Genomic DNA, 21077 nt, shown 5'->3' with positions numbered 1-21077 from the left:
TGGCTGGCTTGGGGATGCAGGGCAGAGCTCCAGTGTCTCCACCCTAGCTGGGAGAGGGGGACTTTTGTGTCTGATGTGGTCGCCCTGGCTTGAAGGGGCTTTGGTGTGGGATTGTTGGTACCTGTTCTCATGCAGGAGGATAGTGGGGCTCCCCAGGAGGTGAGATCTCTTACCAGGCTGATCCCAGGGAGGCCCATGTTGACACTGGGGGGCTGACTGCCTGCCCCTTGCTCCCCTTAGGACCACAGCCACCTCTTGTACAGCACAATCCCCAGGATGCAGGACCCGGGCCAGATTGTGGAGGAGACATACACCATGGAGGAGGACCCAGAAGGGGCCATGTCGGTTGTGTCTGTGGAGACATCAGATGATGGAACAACCCGGCGTACGGAGACCACGGTACAGGCCTGGGCACAGCATGGAGGGACAGGGCTTTGGCTAGGGATCTGATGGCTGGGGTGCTACACCCTGGTATCAGCCAGCTTGCTACCTGAGCTGAAACGGGGATGTGAAATCTGCCTGAAAGGGGAGTCCGGGGATGCAGGGCTGTGGTGGGTTTCCTGACGGGAATGTGTCCTGCATCCATCCCTCTAGGTGAAGAAAGTGGTGAAGACGGTGACCACCCGGACGGTGCAGCAGGTGCCGGTGGGGCCGGATGGGATGCCTTTGGAAACCTCCCCCGTCACCAGCAACTACGTCCAGACCATGGACAGGAACTTCCGCAAGAACGGGAGCGGGGGCCCGGGTGGGTTCCTGAGCCAGGCAGGCACGGCCACGCTCCCTCGGAACTACCACTACCCCGATGGCTACGGCCGCCCCTACGAGGATGGGTACCCGGGCAGCGATCACAGCTATGGCAGCCTGTCCCGCGTCACCCGCATCGACGAGCGCTACCGCCCTTCCATGGACGCCTACCGGGCCCCCAGCCGCCAGGACATCTACGGCCCCCAGCCTCAAGTGCGTGTCGGGGGCAGCAACATGGACCTCAACCACTTCCACCCCGAGCCGTATGGCCTGGAGGACGACCAGCGCAGCGTGGGCTTCGACGATGCGGACTACGGGCTCATGTCTGACTACGGCACGGCCCGGCGGGCAGGGACCCCATCTGATCCCCGCCGGCGGCTCAGGTACGGGGAGGGGGGATGCTGTGGGGTCCCTCTCACATCATCCTCTTTGGAGGAAGGAGGGTTGCAGAGATAAAGGCACGAGCTGAGTAAGGCGCAGCACGTGCAGGAGAAAGCACATCCAGGAGAAAGCTCAGCTCATGCAGGAGAAAGCTCGCATCCGCTTCTAATTGCCTGCTTAATTGGTGGTTAAAAGTTGGTGCTAATTGAGCTGCTCTTCCTGCAGCAAGGAGTTCCACTGGGCAGCTGGATGTAGCTCCAGGCCCTTCCCTTTCTGTGCCACCCGTTCTGGTGGGAGGGCAGGTTCACTGGTGCCTCAGCTCGGGTTATCCTGCGGGAGCCGTGCTCGATGCGTGGCGCAGCCCCACAGCAGCCCTGGGAGCGGTGCTGAGCCCAGTGCTCAGCCCCGCAGTGCCCTGGGGAGGCAGCGTTGCCGCGGCCAGGACCTCACCAGCCCTCACCCGCAGGCTGCGAGAAGTGGCTCAACCTGTTCAGCACCAGCAGCTTCTCCCCCTCCCTTGTCTGTGGGTGATCGGTGGCTCCCCCAGCCGGGCTCTGAATAAGTGCCCCACGAGGCTGGGGCTGCCCTTGGGCTCGGGTGGTCCTTGCACTGTCCTGCCAGCGTGCGGCCCCCTCCTGGAATGTTGCATCCCTGAGGCAATAGCTCTGTAGGCTGAGGTATTGTGCCCGCTCTGTCTCTTGCACAGGCACTGCTGCTGCCTGCTTAAGCCTCGGCTCAGGTGGGGTTTGGGGAGGTGCTGGAGGACGGTTCGGAGCGTGGTGAGGTAGGAATGGAGAGGAGCTGAGCCTGGGTCCCAGAGATAGGGATGGATGTACATCTAGCACCCTGGGCAGGGGGAGACTGGTAAGGCTGAGCACAAGCTGCTTAAGTTAGAACATAGACAGGAGGGAGACCCAGGGGAAGGAGGCTCTTGCCAGCCACTGCCGGAGATCCGCCTAACTCGAGGCATGCCCTGCAAATCCAGGGCAGCTCCGGAAGGGCTGAAGGAGGAGCTTTGTCCCTTGGGCTGTGCCAGCACAGGCGTGTGTTGCTGTGCTGAACCAGTCGGGGCGGTTGCTCTCGTGATGGGTTCCCCCCCTCTCCTCTGAGGCCTGTGCCCGTGCCCAACGGGCAGCCTGGAGAAGCCAGCAGTGGCTGCTCTGAGCGCGTGGCCATGGGTCCCGCAGCGAGCAGCTGGGCAGGGGGGTTAAGCAAGTGTCTGACCCGTGGCTGCTCTGCTCCAGCTGGGGCTGCAGGGGAAGGGAATGCCAGCAAATACAAAAGGCTCCCTGGGTTCATGTTCCACCCAACACACGGGAGCAGGAGCCCTCCCTGGGGGGCCTGGTCTGCTTGGTCTTTGAGACCCTGAGCACTCTGTGCTGGGCTGGGTGGTGTCCGTGCTCCTCCCGCCTTTCCAGATCCTGGAGGACAGGAACAGGAGACAGGTACAGGAGCTATTGCTAGGCAGGACACTGGGGGGCTTGGGTCACAGCAGAGGGGGAAGGTCCCACGGCCAAGAAGCAGCCCTGGTGGAGCTGTCACCTTGTCCTGCAAGGATGGGCAATGGGCAGGGTATGGAAGAAGGGTTGATGTGGCCCATGAGCAGGCTGTCCCTCCCCCTGTGATAACCATCACAGCAGTCTGTGAAATCCAGGCGCTGTTGAGCTTGGCTTGTCCCTGGCTTCTCAGTTACCATCCCAGGAATGGAGCAGCACGATCAGCATCCCCCTGCCCCAGAGCTGTTTGTCTTGAGCAGGGGCCTGGTTATTAATGGCCTCCTTCAGGGAGGCAGCGAGCCAGGCATGGGGACACGCCGTGGCCGCACAGCACAAGGGTCTCTCCTGTGGCTCCTGTTGTAGCTCCCTCTCTGCAGGGGCAGAGAGAAGGGGGTTCAGTGTGCTCCCCCCTCCCAGACAGCCCCATCCCTGGAGGGATCTGGCACTGAGGGGCCCTTGGGGCTGGGCAGGAGCTCCCTTTTGGGGCATGGGAGCAAGGCCAGCTGGGCTGTGTTGGTGAGCATTGGGTGGCTTCCTTGCAGTGCTGGCATCTGCCTGCATCTTAGAATCATGGAATCCCAGCCTGGTTTGGGTGGGAAAGGACCTTAAAGCTCCTCCAGCTCCAACCCCTGCCCCAGGCAGGGACCCCTTCCACTGGAGCAGCTTGCTCCAAGCCCCTGTGTCCAACCTGGCCTTGAGCACTGCCAGGGATGGGGCAGCCACAGCTTCTCTGGGCACCCTGTGCCATGGTCTTGCTGCTGCCCTGTCCTGCTGCGGGGTGGAGGGGGGGGCTGGCACGGTGCACTGGGCTCCGTGCCCCACAGCTGCGGGAGTGACTCCCTGGCATGGCCGGGCTGCTCAGCACCTCGGAGCAGCCGTTTCCCTGTGGGGATTTGCTGACAGCCAACCTCAGAGCCCGCTGCCACCACCCGCAGCGGCACCACGGTTGGCTGCCACACGGGGCCAGTGCCTTTGGCAAGTGCCATGACAGAGGCTGTAGGAAGCGGAGGTGTAGGGAGCAGAACCTGCTGTCATCCTTTGTGGGGCTTTCCCTGCTGCTGGGGCCTCATCTGGGAGCTCAGGAGGTGGCCGAGCAGTGCCCAGGGCAGATGTGGGCTGGAAGTGGTGCCTCACCCTGGACCTTGGTCCTGTGTCCTTGGTGCCCTGGCGCAGCCCGGTGACAGAAGGGGCTTTTAAGTGCCAAGTCCCCTCCCATCACCTTGTGCTGAAAATCCCTGGATCCCTCGGCCGGGCTGGGGAAGGTTGTCAGTGACAACAGAATTAGGGTGAGAGCCCAGGATTTTGGTGGTGCATGTTTGGGGTGTTCAGTGTCACCTTGGGGCAGCAGTTGCACGTTCCGCTTCCATGTGCTTGTTGGGGCTCATTCCCAACGCCGCTGGAAACTTCCCGCAGGGCAAGGGGCTGTGGGAGCGCTGCCCTTCGCTGTGCCCGAGTTGGGAGCAGCCGGGTTCATCCCTGCAGTCCCTTGCTGCGCGGCTGAGCCTGGCCCTGGGCAGCCAGTGCCGCTTGTGTGCATCGCTGGGCGTCTGCGGGCAAAGGAGTTGGAGCCCCGTGTGGGTAAAACTCCGCTGCCGCCGTGGTTCGTGGAGCTGGACGGCCCCGGGAGCCGGCTGCGCCCGTGCGGTGCCGGGTGCGGGCTGCGGAGCTCCTGGGCAATGCGCTGGGATGAACTTGCCCTCTAGTGGTCACAGACCCGAATGGCTTCCGTGCCTCGGGGCTGGTTCCTGCCTCCGCGGAGGTCCTGCGGAGACCGGCTCCAGCCTCTGCCCCGAAGCCCGGGGCTGCCTTCTCCTGTGGAACAATCGCCTGCCCCCTGAGCAGGCCTGGCCATGCCTGGGGGCGGCCTCCTGCAGCTGCATCCTGTGTGGGGAGCTGGAGGCTGCCCCAGCACCGCTCTGCTGCCTGGCTGCCAGCCTTGATGGGGCTGGTGGTGCCTAGGCACTGTGTGCGCCTCGGCCCAGCCTGGTCTGAGGCTCGTGCTGACGCCGCTGTGTTCTCTGGCAGGAGTTACGAGGACATGCTGGTGGACGAGGTGGCTCCTGACCGGTACTACTGGGCGCCCCTGGCCCAGCACGAGCGCGGCAGCTTGGCCAGCCTGGACAGCCTGCGGAAGGGAGGCCCCGGTGCAGGGAGCTGGCGCCAGCCGGAGCTGCCGGAGGTGATCGCCATGCTCAGCTTCCGCCTGGACACCGTCAAGTCCAACGCGGCCGCCTACCTGCAGCACCTCTGCTACCGCAACGACAAGGTGAAGACGGAGGTGCGCAAGCTGAAGGGCATCCCTGTGCTCGTGGGGTTGCTGGACCACCCCAAGAAAGAGGTGCACTACGGTGCCTGCGGAGCCCTCAAGAATATCTCCTTCGGCAAGGACCAAGACAATAAGATTGCCATCAAGAACTGCGATGGGGTGCCTGCTCTGGTTCGCCTGTTGCGGAAGACCCATGACATGGACCTCACGGAGGTCATCACGGGTAATGGCTGAGGGAGGAGAGGAGGGGCTCATCTGTTGGGTGAGGGATCCACAGCGTGAGGTTTTTTAAGCCCTTGTGGTCTGATCACCTCCTGCCTGTGGCATTGCAGGAACACTGTGGAACCTGTCCTCGCATGACTCCATCAAGATGGCCATTGTGGATCATGCGCTACATGCTCTGACCGATGAGGTGGTGATTCCTCGCTCAGGCTGGGAGAGGGAACCCAATGAGGACTCCAAACCCCGCCACATCGAGTGGGAGTCAGTGCTCACCAACACCGCTGGCTGCCTTAGGTACAGGAGGGGGCTACCCACTGCTGCTGGAGCGCTGGTGTGGGCCGGGGCCGTGGTAACGCTCCTTCTTGGCTGGTCCTGGGGGCTTTCTCAGGCTGCCAAGGGGGAGCTGCTCTCCCAGGACAGCTCCTGGTGATGCAGTCCTTGGGTTTGGAGGAGTTTCTCCCAGTGAAGGGGAGCTTCAGGAGCTTTCCTCTGTCTGAGCTCTGCTGGGTGCTGGCAGCTCCGCGCCTGCCCTCAGCTCTCTCTCCCATGCTGCTTCTCTTTTGCCTGCCAGGAACGTGAGCTCGGAGCGGAGCGAGGCCCGTCGGAAGCTGCGGGAGTGTGATGGGCTGGTGGATGCCCTCATCTACATTGTCCAGTCTGAGATTGGCCAGAAGGACTCAGACAGCAAGGTACGAGCACGGGGCATGTGTAGAGCTCTGCCCTTGGCAGCCAGCTCCAGCAGTGCTCTCTGTTCATGGTGGCTGGAGCTGGGTTCATCCCAGGACAGATAAAGAATGGATGGGTGGAATCTTCATCAGGGAGGGACTTGGACTGACGGGACCAGCTTGGGAAAGCCCAGTCCAGGCGCCTGCCTTTCCCCAGTCTCCACTTGAGAAAGCCTGCATGGGGTGTGACCTGGGCACTTTGACCAGGAGGTGGCTGGCACTCCGCTCACAGGGGTCTGCTGGTGTCACTCACCCCATAGTGGTATCCCCTGGTTTGGGGCTCCCTGATCTGCCTTGACAGGGCCTTGGCTTGTGCTTTCCTTCGGCCTTTCCCTGGAGCTTCCATGCTCATGGCAGAAAGATTTTGGCCTGGCAGAGCGTGAGCTCATGCACACAGACCTGGCCATGCCTGGTGTGGGATGGGAATGTGCTGCAGCAGAGGTGGAGCTGAATCTCCCTCTGAAGCCAGATCAGGCTCCCTTGGCCTGGCTCTGGGTTACAGGCTGTGATTGGGCCCTCACTCAGGCATGGGATGGGCAAGACTTGGGCACGGGTGCTCCAAGCCAGATCTGGTTTTGTCTGTAGCTGGTGGAGAACTGTGTGTGCCTGCTGAGAAACTTGTCCTACCAAGTCCACCGGGAGATCCCCCATGCTGAGCGCTACCAGGAGACACCCCTGGCCCCTGCCAACAATGCCGGGCCCCATGCTGCGAGCTGCTTTGGTGCCAAGAAGGGCAAAGGTTCGTGTGGTGGCAGCAGCATGGAGGGAGGTGGGATGAAGACAAATCTACAGTGGAGCTTGGGGGTGGTCTGGGGTCTCTGCGCTCCTGCTCTGGTGTCTCTTGTGTGAGGGTTAAACTGCAGTTCTCTGGAGGTGCAGTGGTGCCTGGCTTTGGGACCTAGTGCTTGGTTTACCCAAAGCATTTGACACAAGCTACTGGTGGGTTTCTGTGGTGGCGGGATGGTGATGCAGAGATGGCCACTAACTCCACACCTTCCCTTCTCTCCCGTTTGCCCCTTCCCCATCCTTTGCTTTCTTGCCCAATGATCTGCCCCATGATGCTGTCGGCACTTCTCTCCTCCTGCCTTCCCTCTCTCCTGTCCTTCTCTCCGCTTCGCCAATAGACGAGTGGTTCTCCAGAGGTGAGTGTGCTCCTGGTTCTACTTCTGCCATGGTTGGATCGATGGGTGCTTGCTCTGGCCCGCTTTGGTTCTGCCTCAGCTACATGCTGGTAGCTTGGCTTCAGCTCACCTCTGGACTTGTCCTTGGAGCAAGTGGCAAAGAGCTGTTGGGCTGAGGTGGGTGGGGAGAAGAGGTGTCTGACTCCTCTGTTTGCCCTTTGAAGGTAAAAAGCTCCCAGAAGACCCTGGTGCCGAAACAGTGGATTTTCCCAAAAGAACAACTCCAGCCAAAGGTATATTCCTGGGGGGGTCTGGGGAAGGCTGGGCTCTGCAGGGCTGCTCTTGCACAAGCAGTCCAGGAGGGGAGTGAGCAGAGCTCACCATTAAAGTGAGCCTCTCAGCTGGGCAGGGGTTGGGGTTGGAGGAGGTGCGTTTCTGGTTGCCAAGTGCCTGTTAAAACACCAGCTCTGGCACCGATGTTGTGAGGATGCTGCTTGTGCTTGGAGGTTAGTGCTGCCTTGAGACAGGCTTCCTGGGAAGGGAGCTATTGCCCTAGAGACAGAGGATCGGCTTGGTGACAGAGCCCCGGGAGGGGTAGCCCTCTGTGGTGGTGGTCTCAGACTTCCCAGCACATTTGCCCTCTTTCCTGCTCTCCTCCTTTGGCCATGAAGAACAGGCAGGATTTAAAGCCTAAACCCTGCCTTAAAGAGTTCTCCAGCATGAATGTGAGGAAGGGTCATGCCAAGAAGCCCTTGGGGACAAGCTTCTCAATGTCTTGAGGGCTGTGAATCACAGCCCTTGCTGGCTGTCCGAGCAGTGGGCATTAGTCCAGGGCTTGAATTCAGCTCCTTCTGCCCCAGAGCGCTCTGTGGTTCCTGGGAGGACCCTGCTGCTCCCAGGGGTATGAAGAGTTAAGCTGGAAGACTCACAAGAAAGCTCAGGACAGACCTGATGATGTGGGCAGCTCCAGTGTGCAGTGGTGGCTCCTCAGGCTGACCCAGGCTGTGGGGAGAGTCAGCACCATCTCTGGTGGAAGCCTGAGGAGCCGCCTGCTCTGTCTCTGGGGGCTGGAGACGTCCCTCACCACAGCTGAGAATAGAGAACAAGGTGGAAAACTCGAGCTCGCAACTGTAAAGTGCAATCTCGCTGCTGCTTTACAAGTCACCTGTGGGCGTATGTTTCCATGGAAAAGAGTTCATACTCGAAGGCCTGATCCCTGCCCGCATGCTGGGGCAGCGGGAGCTGGAAGCAGGTGCCTTCAGTCTTAGGGTGAGCTCAACCCAAGCTGCTTCAGCCTGGGGTTAGTGGCTGCTTGCTCGAGGTGTCCCCCGTTCCTCCTGCTGCACAGCGCCTGGCTGCCCGGCCTGCCCCAGCCCGTGCCCTAGTCTGGGCACTTCAGCCGGGCCTTTCCTGAACCTGAGGTCTCCTCGCTGAAGGCAACAGTGCTGCAGCTCAGCCCAGAGCCCTCCTGAACTGCAGCAGTGCTCTGGGGACTCTGGGCAGCAGCAGTCAGGGGTGAGGCTGGGGGGGCATTCTGCTCCCCACCATACCCAGGATCCAGCCTCCAGGAAGCAGTGCCCCTTTGGAATTAGTCACAGGTGAGCAGAGCCCTTGGTAAGTCCTTCCTGTTCTCTGGTCAGGCTACGAGCTCCTCTTCCAGCCAGAAGTGGTTCGGATATACATCTCCCTGCTGAAGGAAAGCAAGACCCCAGCCATCCTGGAGGCTTCGGCAGGAGCCATTCAGAACCTGTGTGCTGGCAGCTGGACGGTGAGTACCTTTGGCGCTGGCCCTATCCGTGTTCATCTGTGCTGTAGGGAAGGAGCTTTGGGGAGCGGGAGCATCACCCATAGGGTACCAGCAGAGCTGTGGATGGCCTCGGCTCTGCCGTTTCAGGCTGTTCACTTCGTACAGAGCTCCCTGCTCTGTTTAACAGCCCAGTTCATGTGTGGATCAGGCCTCTCCTGTGCTCTAAGGGCTCTGTGCTCCCTGCCACCTGTGGGTTCCCAAAGGCTGCCTGTCTGTGTCCCTACCTGCAGTGGGCTCACTGCCATTCCTCCCCTTCCGTATGCCGGGGACAGGGAATGATGGTTTGGGCTGCTGCACAGATCCTGGATATGCATTCTCTGGGTGTGGATGGAAAGACCATCTGGGAAACTGCTTGCCCGGCCTGTTGAGGGGGGCTTTTGGACAGGAGTGGGACCTTTGCAGTCTTACTGTGGGTGAAGCCAGGACCCTCGGCTCCCAAGATGAGGGTGGTGGGAAGGCTCCTGGGGGTGTCCCCAGGAGTGGGGAGACTGTGCCTGCCCAGGTAACCTCGTGTGCTGTGCCTCTGCCCCGCAGTACGGGCGCTGCATCCGTGCGGCACTGCGCCAGGAGAAGGGGCTCTCCGCCATCGCCGACCTCCTGAGCCACGACAGCGAGCGCGTGGTGAAAGCTGCAGCCGGAGCCCTGCGCAACCTGGCTGTGGACCTGCGCAACAAGGAGCTGATAGGTGAGGGCTGCGCGTGGTGGGACATGGGCTCCATCCGTCCGGGTCGTGCAGGGACGTCCTGAGCTGAGTAAGTGTGTGGGCATGGCATCAGTTCAGTGACTGCTGCTGCTGCTCTTCCAGAGCAGCGTGTGCTGAGAGCGACATCAGAACTGGTCACTGGTCCTTCTGCAGTGATTTTTCCCTTGCAGACCTCTTCCTCGCTTGCTCATGCCCAGCTCTTTTCCCTCCCCAGGTAAACATGCCATCCCCAACCTAGTGAAGAACCTGCCCGGAGGCCAGCAGACTCCAGCCAAAAACCTCTCTGAGGATGCAGTAGTGTCAGTCCTCAACACCATCAATGAAGTAATTGTAGACAACCTTGAGGCTGCCAAGAAGCTGCGGGAAACTCAGGGAATCGAGAAGTTGGTGTTGATCAACAAATCCGGGTAGGCTCTGCTGGAAGGACAGTGCAGGGGGCAGAGAAGGGCTTCTCCGGCAGCTTCCTCCCAGCCGTGGGTATCTCCAAACATCTCTTCCTTCGCCCCTTTCTAGGAACCGCTCTGAGCGAGAGGTCCGAGCGGCCGCCCTCGTCTTGCAGACAGTCTGGGGATACAAAGAGCTGCGGAAGCCGCTCGAGAAGGAAGGCTGGAAGAAGTCGGATTTCCAGGTATGGAGATGCCCTGTTATGGCTAGGGGAGGAGGTGGGGTCCTGCAGCAGGGAGGAGAGTGTTCCTGGAGCTCAGCAATACTGGATTTCAGCTCTTACCTTGCTGGTGGGATTGACACCCTTGGAGGTGTCCCCTTTGCCTCTGCTAAGGAAGAGCCACTCCGTAGAGCTTTAAGCCTTGTGTCCCACCCAAGCTGCAGATCTGCAGGCAGGAGAGCTTGCAGGACTGCAGGCCAGTGGCAGTGCTGAAGAGCAAGGTTCTTCAGGGCTCAGTTTCTTTCCCAAAGGCTGGGGCTGTCCCTGTTTGCTGAGGGCTGGGTGCTGCCCCAGCCCAGCCAGCCACCTCCACTCAGGCGTGGGTGCAGCCCTGGGCTCTGCAGCACCCTCTGGCTGCTTCACCCCTTGCTCAAGGGCTGTGCTAGGGTTCCTGGGCCCGTCCTGGTGCTGGCGGCTGGAGGGGTGGGGTGTGCAGATCAGGAAGGAATGTCTGGGCCAGGGTGTGAGTGGTCACTGTCTGATGCTCCAGGTGAACCTGAGCAACGCCTCTAGGACCCAGGGAGGCAACTCCTTTGATGACAGCACCTTGCCTCTCATTGACAGGAACCAAAAAACAGGTACGTGCCTTCCCTGCAGTGCCTGTCCCCGCTGTCACCATTCCACTTGGGGGGTACACAGAAGAGTTGGCCTTCATCCCCTCCCTGCTCTTCAGCCCTGGCTTTCTTGGCAGCCACAGCTGCTCACCCAAGGCCATCAACTTGGGCTTTAGATGGCTTCTCAGGGCTAGAAAGGACCTATGTTCATGCGGGTCCTGTAGCGTCCTTAGGTCAACAGTGCTGCAGTTGCAGCAGGGTCTGGGGTCTTCTAGCTGGGGTAGGCAGCGGTTCCTCTGCTGCTTGTGGCTGCAGGGGCTGTGTCTGATCTGCTCTCCCATGCTTGTAGACAAGAAATCCTCCCGGGAGGAGATCCAGATGAGCAACATGGGACCAGGTAGGACTGGGACTGGAATGGTGGGAGCGTCCTGCTTCCTTGGTATGCTGAGAGAGAGGGGGCAGAGATCACATCTCCTGTGGGGATGGTGCTGCCTCCCATGGAGGTGACATGACTGACTGTCCCCTTTGCTGCTCCAGACAACTATTCCACACTCAATGAGCGGGACCACAGCAGGACACTGGACAGATCTGGTGACCTTGGTGATATGGAGCCGGTGAAGGCAGCACCCTTGATGGTGAGCATCTCCTCCTGACTGGGGATGTGAGTGGGGCTGGGGGCAGGAGATGACCAATCACTGTCCTGGCTGGCAGGAGGAGGTGAGAACTGGGCTCCCCCCACTAACACCCCCCCGCTCCATCAGCCCCACTAACCCGGTGTGTCTGCAGCAGGAGGAGGGGGAGGAACCGCAGCCTGAGGGAGAGGAGGTGCAGGAGGATGCTCCCGTGCTCTCCCCCATGTCGGTATGTCCCGTGGTGTCCTGCGCAATCTGAGCAGGAGAGACACGTCCCTCTGCTGTGCTCTTGGGGTGCTGTGGCCAGCCCAGTCCTGCTCTGATCGCTGATCCCTGCAATCACCATCGGGCAATGATCACACCTCGGCTGCTCCCCTGCTCCCCAGGCATGCTGACATCTTTCTCTTTCTCTCCACAGCAGAAGATCTAGCTGGGACCTTCCCGCCTCCACTCAGTTTGGGTTGATAATATATTATATATATAAATATATATATATATAACTCTTTGTGGTGGAATGGACCGACTTTGACCTTGTCTTATTCCTGGAGTTTCTGCTGGACTGTTGGTGCCAATTCGCCAGCCAAACGCCTGGGCCCAGGGGCAGCCCGGACTCTGCCTCCCCTGGGCCACTGCACCTCCCGTTCCGGGACACCTCGACCCGTGACTCTTCCTCCCCGTCCTCCACCACCTTCTTCCTCCAGCGTGAATCCCTCCTGCCCGACTCTGCCGGATCAACCGGCGTGGATGCTGCAAACGAACTCTGGATCTCTGCCTTGACCAGGAACTGCCTTCTCTCCCACACCTTCCCTCTGCTCAGATGTCTGCAGGGACGGAGACTGGGACCTCACGTGCCACCACCTTTTTGTTTTGGTTTTGTTGCCTATAGGATATATTTTTGTGCAGGATCACTCTTCAGCCAGGGCTGTGGGGACAACGGGAGCATCCCTCCCTGGTGGCGGTGGGACCAGGGTGAGGGAGGCTGTGATGGGAAGGAAAAACAGCAATAACTTCTCTCGCTTTGCTCTAAATAAGGCTTTGGGGGCATGGGAAGGAGGACCTGGCTCTGGTTCCTGCAGAGGGGTCTGCATGGGGCTGCTGGCCCCCACTGTGTGAGAAGGGATCCTTACATGGGGAAGATGGTCAGTGCCAGGGGCTTGGGATGAGCCTCCCTGCACGGGAGGTGGTGGGTCCCTGTGGAAGATGTGGTGGGCTCCTGTGGGGAGGCAGCTTCTTGGGTGTCCTGTGTGCCCGGGGTGAGGAGCAGGCGCTGGCGGGGCTGCCACTGCCCTGCCTCCTCGTGACATGTGCCTTTCTTTTGCCACTGTGAAATAGCTCTTGGAATCGTACTGTTGGCTTCGCTGGGGAAGGGTGTCCGGGCTCCTGGCAGAGCTGAGCTCTTCCCTTCCCAGCTAGGAGCCCCCACTGGCTGCAGTGGGGCTGGAAGCCCATTTTGGGGGATCCCAGCCCCGCTGTCCTCACTGAGGGGATGCAGGTCTCTTGTCTCCATCCTCTTCTGGGAGGCTGGGCTGCCGCAGGGGCTGGGGCAAACGCATCCTCCTCTCTCTGTGGTGGTGGTGGCACATTCAAGTGCTGCGATCCTCGGGGAGCCCTCGGGCTCCCTGCACAACTGGAAGCCGCTGCAGGAGGCTGCAGCTGGAGCAGGAGCCCGCGGAGGAGCCGCTGGGGCCCTGCTCCTGCCTTGCGCCTCCGGCCCCCCAGCTCCCGCCCTGGTGCACCCTGCCCGGCTCCAGCCCTCCCTCAGCTCGTGCGGTTTGTTCTGGGGTTTAACTCTTCCTTTAACGATGTAAAACACTAATTCCCTTTTTTAATGTTTAATTCCAAATGAACCAAAAAGCAGCTCCCCCGGCGCGGGGGGTGGCGGGGCCGGGGCTGCCCCTCCCCCCTGTGCACACTCTTGTAACGCTTTTCCAACAAGATGATTTTTTATATAAATAAAGTTTTTAAAGTGTGTCGGTGCCGCCCTCGGCCGGTCCAGCCCCGGGGGCTCTGGGTGATGCTGCTTGGACAACCCCTTCCCAGCACTGGAGAGACCCTTGCCCTTCCTGGCAGGAGATGGGAGTTAAACCTGCGCCGTGTTTGCGGTGGGGGCTGCAGGGGCCGGGGCTGCTCGGCCTGTGCCCGGCTTCTTGCTGGAAGCCTTTTCTTGGTTGTGCACTCCTGTGGGGGCCGGCAGCCTGCGCCAGTGAGGAACCCCCTCCAGTGCTGGGCGCAGCCTCCAGCAGCCAGGCTCAGGGCACCTGCGGGGCTGGGCTGTGGGCACGCTCAGCCCTCCCCAGGGGCCCTGGAGCCAGGCTCAACCCCCACATTCCCTTGTGGGTTTGTCCCCTGCGTGTGCACGTGGAAACACACAAATCCTGTACCTCTCTGGGTTTGTGGTTTTGGAGCAGTTTCCTGGCTCCTGCTGCCAGCCAGGTTTGCTCTGAAGCTGTGTTCCTGTTGGGCAGGTTTTGATGGGGCACAGGGCAGCTGTGCCCCATGTGGCACCACTTCCTGGGCTGTGCAATGCAGCCGGAGCTGGAGCTGCTCCCCAGGCAGGCTGGGGCTGTGTGACCCCTGGGTGCTGGGACCCCAGTGCATCTGTGGGCAGGGGAGTGCTGATGGGTGCACATGGCTGGGGGGGGCTCCAGCACTCCCAGCTTGCTCTGTGCCCTTGTCCCTAAAGCCACCAGTGAGCAGAGCAAAGGCAGAGCCAAGTGTTTTATTGCTTCAGGTCAAGGGTTTAGAGCCTAGGACGCATGGCTGGACAGAGACAATGCCAGGAACATCTTGGAGGGGGGGATGACAAGAAACGATGCTTGGGACGTCCGGGTTGGCAAAGATGAGGCTGGGCACTTTGGCTCAGCAGGACGCAAGCAGAGGGGCTGATGGCTGGAACAAAGCAAATCACATTTGTGCCAGCAGAGACCATGCCAGGGACACCCAGAAGGGGCGGCTGAGTGCCGAGGCTCAGAGGAAGAGCTTGTCGTGGCAGGCCTGGCAGTACATCTTGCTGCCGCGCTCGCGGACAGTGCCCTTGTGCAGCAGGCGCAGGCAGTAGGTGCAGGTGAAGTGCTCGGGGTGGTACTTGCGCCCTGCGGCTGTGACGCAGCGGCCGGTGACAGGGCGGCCGCAGCCGTGGCAGATGCTGCCCTGGCGCTGGTGGAAGTGCTGCTCGCAGTAGGGCCGACCCTCCAGCTCGAAGAAGGAGCCGCTGCTGAAGCCGCTCAGGCAGTCCTGCGGGAACGGGATGGGGGCAGCTGGCACGGCCGCAGGGACACGCGTGCCCCGATGGCCTCCCGTGGTCCTCCCCGCGCTCACCGTGCACACGAAGCACTCGGGGTGCCAGACCCCGCTCAGGGCTGACAGGTAACCGCCTGTCACCGGGCGCTCGCAACCCTGGCACTTGGGGGCAAACAGGGCCAGGAAGTCCTGGCGGCAGTATGGCCTCCCACCCCGCACCAGGAAACCTGCAGGGGGGCACGGGGGGTCATGGCCATGGGGGTGCTCAGGGTAGGAGGCAAGGGAAAGGCTGGGGAGGAGGTCGGATGGGGCCGGGGGTTACCCAGGGCGGGGCAGAGTCCCCCAGCCTGTCCCCTGGGATGTACCATCGTCTCCAAACACCTTCCCACAGGTGGCACAGAAGAAGTGCTCGGGGTGCCAGGTCTGGTCCAGCGCAGTGAGGACCTTCTGCAGGAGGAGACAGGGTGAGGCAGGGGGCCGGGCGTTTGGGCGAGGGGGCTGGAGGAGTCTCACCTCGCGGATGGGGCCGGCACAGTAGGCGCAGCAGGGCGCGAAGGCCTGGTGATAGTCATCCTCGCAATAGGGCTGCCCATCCCGCTCAAAGAAGGGTCGGGCACCGAGCTCCTGCCCGCAGCGGGCACAAGTGAAGTGCTCGGGGTGCCAGGTCCTGCCCAGCGCTGTCAGCACCTGCGGGGAGGCGGGAGGCACTGAAAGCAGTTCCAGGAACCCCATGAGCTGTGGGGAGATGGGTGGGGGTGCAGCGGGGACGGTGGCACAGGAAGAATGGAGGCAATGAAAGGATGGAGGCACAGAGTGGACGGAGGTAATGGATGGATGGAGGCAATGGATAATTGGAGGCACAGGGTGGACAGAGGCCATGGATTGAGGCGCAAGGTTGACGGAGGTAATGGATAGAGGCAATGGATAGCTGGAGGCACAGGGTGGATGGAGGCAATGGATGGAGAAGGCACAGGATGGATGGAGGCAATGGATGGAGAAGGCACAGGATGGATGGAGGCAATGGATGGAGGCACAGGATGGATGGAGGCAATGGATGGAGAAGGCACAGGATGGATGGAGGCAATGGATGGAGAAGGCACAGGATGGATGGAGGCAATGGATGGAGAAGGCACAGGATGGATGGAGGTGATGGAGGCAATGGATGAATGGAGAAGATGGATGGAGAAGGCATAGGATGGATGGAGGTAATGGATGGAGAAGGCACAGGGTGAATGGAGGTGATGGATGGAGGCATAGGATGGATAGAGGCAATGGATGGATGGAGGTGCAGGGTGGGTGAAGGTGATGGATGGATGGATGGAGGCAATGGGTGGAGAAGGCACAGGATGCATGGAGGTGCTGGATGGAGGTGGAGAGTAGATGGAGGTCAGGGTCTCACCTTGCCAGCAATGGGCTTGTGACAGGTGGTGCAGACACTGGTGGGGGTGGCCGTGATGCCCAGCTCCTGCAGGTCCTGGGTGAGGCTGCCCAGCATGTTGTCCAGAGAGGGCTTGGGCTCGGTCTCCTCTGGCTCCTGGGCTCCCTGCCCCGCTGCTGCAAACTGCTAGGCAGGAGGATGGTGAGAGCTGCTTAAAGGTCCATAACCAAGCCCTTTACCCCAGGGCTGGGGCTCACCTTGCTCTGCATGTGGCCCAGGTCAGCCAGGAGCTTGTCCAGCTGCTGAGCAGCTGCCGTGGGTGGGGAAGATGGGAACAGCGGCTGCGGGACTGGGACAGGGCTGCTGGGCACAGAGTGAGGGATGCTGCAGCTTCCACCCCAGGTGGAGGGGACAGGGGCTGAGAACCGTGCACAGGGGATCTCTCTGGGGACATGCGGTGGGGAGGGAGCTGCTGGAAGCCCAGCCCTCGCCCCAGCGGTGCTGCAGGAGTGCGGGATGCACCCCTGCCCCCAGCTCGTGGAGGGAATTGTTTTGGGGGCACACGTGGGTGCCCCTGAAGGAGGCATCCAAGCGATGGAAAGGGAAACCGCAGCTGGCTTTGCCTTTCCAAGGCCTGTTTTACCTGTACACCGTGTCTACAGCCTCTGCGGGAGGCTGAGCCCGAGGCGACTGCACCTGGAAGGACAAACCCTTGGCGCCTGCAGGATGCTCCCGGCAGCACCACCCGTGTCATGAGCTGAGCGGGGCCTCGGCCACCAGCGCCAGCTCGAGGCGTTACCTCCAGGCGTGCTGGGGCCTGCAGCCCATGGGCCTCGCGGGAGCTTTGCTCCAGCTCCTCCAGCAGCGCATCTGCATGGGGAGAGCGGGGTCAGCACCGGCTGCTGCTGCCCTCTGCGCGCTCGGGGCGGCTCCTGATACCTCAGGGCAAAGGCAGCATCGCAGCAGCTTCTGCCAGCGCTGGGGCCCTTAACCGGGCCCCCATTCCCAATGGGATCCGTTGGCAGCAGGATCCTGTTTCCCCGCCCCCTCCCTGTGCACCATCTCTGTCTTACAACGAAACTTCCCCAGCCCTTAGCTTCACCCCAGCGAAAGCCCCACATGGGAGAGCCCAACCTCAGTGCTTCCTGCGCGCTGCAGTGCCGCTTCCTGTGGGGAGGGCAAAGCACTTGCTCTGTCTGCTTTTACCTCGCCGCTGTCCCTCGGCATCCCACTGCCCTTGCACAGGGACACGTGTGTGATGCCCCCACCGTGGGGCTGCTCCCCTGCCCGCATCTCCACAGGGATGGCTCCCAGCACCCCGGACACTGTGCTGCGCCCCGGTGCTGCCTCGCTGCGGTGCTGCCAGGCTCACGGTGCTGCCACAGCCCGTTTCCTGCCTTCAAGTGCTCTCCATTGCTGGCCAAGCACTTGCTTGGTCGCCTGGGCCCTGTCTGTCCCCTGGGAAGGGGGGCACAGTGGGAAGGGCAGCTCCATTGCTGCCCCTTGGCAGTACCCCACTTCACCCTGAGGCAGCGGAAGGACAAAGCTGCCCCGAGCTGCCGAAGGCACAACCCCTCACCAAGTGCGGCGCTGGCTCTGGCAGGACCTGGCTTACCCAAATCCTCCATCCTGCTCCGGTGAGGGGTCGGTGCCGGGAGCTGGCTCCGGGGCTGCGCACGGCTTCAGATCCGCTCACCAGCTGGGCTGGAGTTTGCCGTCAGGGTTCTTCCGCTGTGGGTTGCGTGCTCTGTACCACGTGTGACCGCGGCAGAGGCTGGGGCACTGAAAGAGGAAACCCAGCAGCGGGTTGTGCAGGGAGCTCCTGACCCATACAAGCGTCAAAGCTCCTTGGGCTTCTCAGCTGGAAGCCAGAGCGTGTGTCCTGCAGAGCCAGGCCCTTCCCAGCAGCCACCAGCCACGTGTGAGGAGGGACATCCCTGCACCCGGTGGAAACGCCTTTGTGAGGGTGTGATGGAGGCTGACGCAGGACCCTAGTGCTGGTATCTCCAACACGGCCTTGTTTTTTGGGAGGATTCTTTTGGAGCTTCATCTTGGATTTGGCATGAGCTGCTGTTAAGGTCCTTCCCAACCCAACACATTGCATGGCTCTGCAGTTCCCTGGTCATTGCAGATCTCTGTGTGTCACCTGGAGCCGGCGAGGCCTTGGCTCCCTGCAGCGCTGCAGGCAGAGGGGCACTGCCACAGCAGCTGCTACGCTCCCTGTGTTCATGCTTTGGGCCGTGCATGTTCCCTGGTGGCACCATGCTGCAGGCACAGCCCTGCCCAGCGCTGCGGGCACCAGGACACGGTGCGGGCACAGCCCTGCCCAGCGCTGCGGGCACCAGGACACGGTGCGGGCACAGCCCTGCCCAGCGCTGCGGGCACCAGGACACGGTGCTCAGCACGTCCCCAGAGCCAGAAACGGCTGGAGCCACCATCTCTGCTGGTGCATTGAGGCATTCACCCACCACTGGGACTCCTCTGCTCCTCCCAAGTCAGAGGCTGCAGGCGCAGGGCTCTGCCGGCGGGCAAAGGGACACAGCACTGCACCAGCTACTAAGGAGGAGAAAAATGACTGCTACAGCCGAACCCAGAACACCCACGCAGCCATTCCAGGCAATGAACCCATGAGCACCTCCCGTATGAGGCCAAGTGAGAACATTGGAGCTGTTCAGCCTGGAGAGGAGAAGCTGCATGGAGACCTCAGAGCAGCTTCCAGTGTCTGAAGGGGGCTACAAGGATGCTGGAGAGGGGCTCTTCTCAGGGACTGGAGCGACAGGACAAGGGGCGGTGGGTTCAAACTGAAACAAGGGAAGCTCAGGTTGGAGATAAGGCAGAAGCTCTTCCCTGGGAGGGTGCTGAGGCGCTGGCACAGGGTGCCCAGAGAAGCTGTGGCTGCCCCATCCCTGCAGTGCTCAAGGCCAGGTTGGACACAGGGGCTTGGAGCAAGCTGCTCCAGTGGAAGGGGTCCCTGCCCACGGCAGGGGTTGGAGCTGGAGGAGCTTCAAGGTCCCTTCCCACCCAAACCAGTCTGGGATTCTGTGAATGTGTGTCTTGAGGCAGGAGTAATGCCGGTACATCTCTGCTGGTTTTGAACAGAATGCAGGTTCAGATGCAGTCTGCCTGCCTCCAAGACACAGGTCTGTTGCTATTCAGGACCATTTGGAAGGCAGCCTCACAGGTTCTGCCATCACCCATTGTCCCTGGTGCCTCCAGCAATGCCCAGCTACACTGAGGATGAGCCAATGATATTTAGGGTTTGGGTTTTCAGCTCACCACTAACCTGTGTGCATGGCTAAGGGATGAACACGTGCTGCACAGGCCAAGCTGCCATGGCCTTGGCCGCCCCTTCTCACACACTGCTGATCCCCCCTTTCCCATCAGGGTGTAATAGGGTTGAATTAAGCCCTTTTGTACAGAGTTGGACACCGAGGTTCACTCCGTTACTGACACTCCATGAATGGTGACAGCTCTTTCGTGATCTGCTCGCAGTGGGGACACCCAGCAGGGACTGCCTCAGGAAGACCACATGGGATGCTGAGCTGAGCCCCACCATGTGTTTCAGGACAAGCAGCAGAGACCTACCCCAAAGCCAAGCTGAGGCACTGCTCGGGTCACTCCTTATGGCTGCTGCTGGGACAGGATCACTGCGTCAGGCGCTTCCCTTTCTGCAAACAGCAGAACCTCCCCATGTGCGGAAAGCTTCAGGCTGTTTTTAGACTTGTCAGTGATATCCAATCCCCCCCCCCAGTGATGGGTGAGCCCCGGGTGGGCCCCGGTGGAAACAACCATCTGGAGCTATAACTTCATATTCTAAGATTTCCCATTGTAAGGCACAAGCCGCTGAGCCTGCTTGGAGCTGTGCTTCTGTGCACTGCTTTAACTGGTGCACTTTAACAAGCGACTCCATGCCTTGCCTACAAAGGTGAAGTCAACCACAACAGAGACTTAACAGCAACTTCCCCAGCAAGACTCTGGTTTGAAACAAAATTGATTTTATTTCAGAATAAATGCAAAGCCATTTCATAGCAGAAAGTATGGCTGAACTGTAGCAGAAGTTAGCTGGGAAAGTGATGCCAGTCTGTCTTCCAGCCAGACAAGTCCTCAGGGAGAGAAAGAATGTTTTCAGCCACTTCCAATAGAAGCAGCAGATGTTACTTAGATTTCTGCTGAGATTTTCTTTTGAGAAGAGAGAGGAACAGTTCAACTGAAAGAAAACGGAGAGATTGACACTGGACTGACACAAAGAGCCAGCCCAAGAGTCTGTGTGCTGAACAGGAGCCTCAAACCACTCAGGTAACCAACTCAGGAGGTGCATACATGGCCTTTGAAACTGGCTGCTGCTGCAGAAGCACACTGCAGCTCCTGCTGGAGGCTGGGCCAGGAAGGGACAGAAGGAATGGATCCCTGTGTCAGTGTCTCAGACTTTTCTTGTTCTGTGGCTTTCCTGTTCAGATGTGCTCCCACTGCCCCCAGCCCTGCGTCACTGCCCGAAGGAATCAGACTGTCTGCGGTCCGAAGTTTATCGGAGCACTCTCGGGAGCTGAGGAAGGGTGATTTGGACATGCTTTTGTTTTCTAGTCAGACATCAACAATAAAGCTGAGGACTCAAGACTCAAAAGCAGGAGGAAATGAAAGGCAGAGAGAGTCACCGAAGCGATGGGTATCAGTTTACAAAACAGGATTTACCAGCTTTCAGGCTCTTTGAATTCCCCCTCATTTTGCTGTCTGTGGAGAGGGGATGAAGACACCTCCTTGTGCTGCGCTGGTGGGGCACCTTCCCAAAAGGGCACTGCACAACTTTGGAACAAGCAGTGGAGATGGGAGCAGGCTGAGGCTGAGCTTTCCCCTCCTGGCCCCACTGTGGTGAGCTGAGGGGCACTACTCCCACCTCGGGAAGTGCAGCGGGGCCTTTTGCTGGCTCTTTGCCACTGTCACCCCTGCGTCAAAGGCTGCTCGCACCTCAGGCCTCGCCAGGTCACTTTCCTTGAGAACAATGGCCTGAGGCCTGGCACTATCCAGCCAAACAGGCTTTACCAGCACAGGAACTTCCCTCTGGAGTTCCACTTGCTCTCAGACCATACAGCTCTGACAGTCCATGGCATGCACGGCTGCAGCTGCTCACCAGTGAGCCCTTTGGCCAC

General features: G+C 60.5%; 2 protein-coding genes across 12 annotated transcripts in view; one reads left to right on the top strand and one right to left on the bottom strand.

Moving 5' to 3' along the window:
- The window catches only part of CTNND1 (catenin delta 1), a 28050-nt gene extending 14764 nt beyond the window's left edge, over window positions 1–13286 (top strand). For 3 of the 7 annotated variants that reach the window (XM_065684743.1, XM_065684738.1, XM_065684742.1), the window contains 17 exons: window positions 241–399; window positions 595–1127; window positions 4647–5110; window positions 5220–5403; window positions 5681–5798; window positions 6420–6573; window positions 6959–6976; window positions 7180–7248; window positions 8596–8723; window positions 9297–9447; window positions 9680–9872; window positions 9979–10093; window positions 10620–10707; window positions 11033–11080; window positions 11221–11318; window positions 11470–11544; window positions 11734–13286. In XM_065684743.1, the coding sequence (XP_065540815.1) occupies window positions 277–399; window positions 595–1127; window positions 4647–5110; window positions 5220–5403; window positions 5681–5798; window positions 6420–6573; window positions 6959–6976; window positions 7180–7248; window positions 8596–8723; window positions 9297–9447; window positions 9680–9872; window positions 9979–10093; window positions 10620–10707; window positions 11033–11080; window positions 11221–11318; window positions 11470–11544; window positions 11734–11745 (2571 nt within the window). In that variant the 5' untranslated portion in view covers window positions 241–276 and the 3' untranslated portion in view covers window positions 11746–13286. Of the gene's footprint in view, window positions 1–240; window positions 400–594; window positions 1128–4646; window positions 5111–5219; window positions 5404–5680; window positions 5799–6419; window positions 6574–6958; window positions 6977–7179; window positions 7249–8595; window positions 8724–9296; window positions 9448–9679; window positions 9873–9978; window positions 10094–10619; window positions 10708–11032; window positions 11081–11220; window positions 11319–11469 lie in introns of all 7 variants that reach the window. The other 4 variants (XM_065684736.1, XM_065684737.1, XM_065684739.1 and 1 more) reach the window with 3 other exon arrangements.
- Window positions 13287–14015: 729 nt separating this feature from the next.
- LPXN (leupaxin) lies at window positions 14016–17798 on the bottom strand. 5 transcript variants are annotated; one of them, XM_065684756.1, is made up of 9 exons: window positions 17549–17793; window positions 16733–16803; window positions 16577–16629; window positions 16191–16293; window positions 15955–16119; window positions 15069–15242; window positions 14921–15002; window positions 14634–14782; window positions 14194–14549 (listed from the first exon to the last, which is right to left on the bottom strand). In XM_065684756.1, exons 1-9 carry the CDS (start codon window positions 17559–17561, stop codon window positions 14283–14285), a joined length of 1077 nt encoding a protein of 358 aa, XP_065540828.1. In that variant the 5' UTR covers window positions 17562–17793; the 3' UTR covers window positions 14194–14282. The 5 variants fall into 5 exon arrangements, with proteins under 5 accessions (XP_065540823.1, XP_065540824.1, XP_065540828.1 ...); XM_065684755.1 differs by having other exon boundaries at window positions 15955–16116; window positions 16191–16296; window positions 17549–17789; XM_065684751.1 differs by having other exon boundaries at window positions 14016–14549; window positions 14878–15242; window positions 16191–16296; window positions 17549–17798.
- Window positions 17799–21077: the final 3279 nt, after the last annotated feature.

The sequence above is a fragment of the Lathamus discolor genome, chromosome 6, assembly GCF_037157495.1.
Source record: "Lathamus discolor isolate bLatDis1 chromosome 6, bLatDis1.hap1, whole genome shotgun sequence".
Taxonomy (NCBI): Eukaryota; Metazoa; Chordata; class Aves; order Psittaciformes; family Psittacidae; genus Lathamus; species Lathamus discolor.
This window is presented reverse-complemented; position numbering and strand designations above follow the sequence as displayed.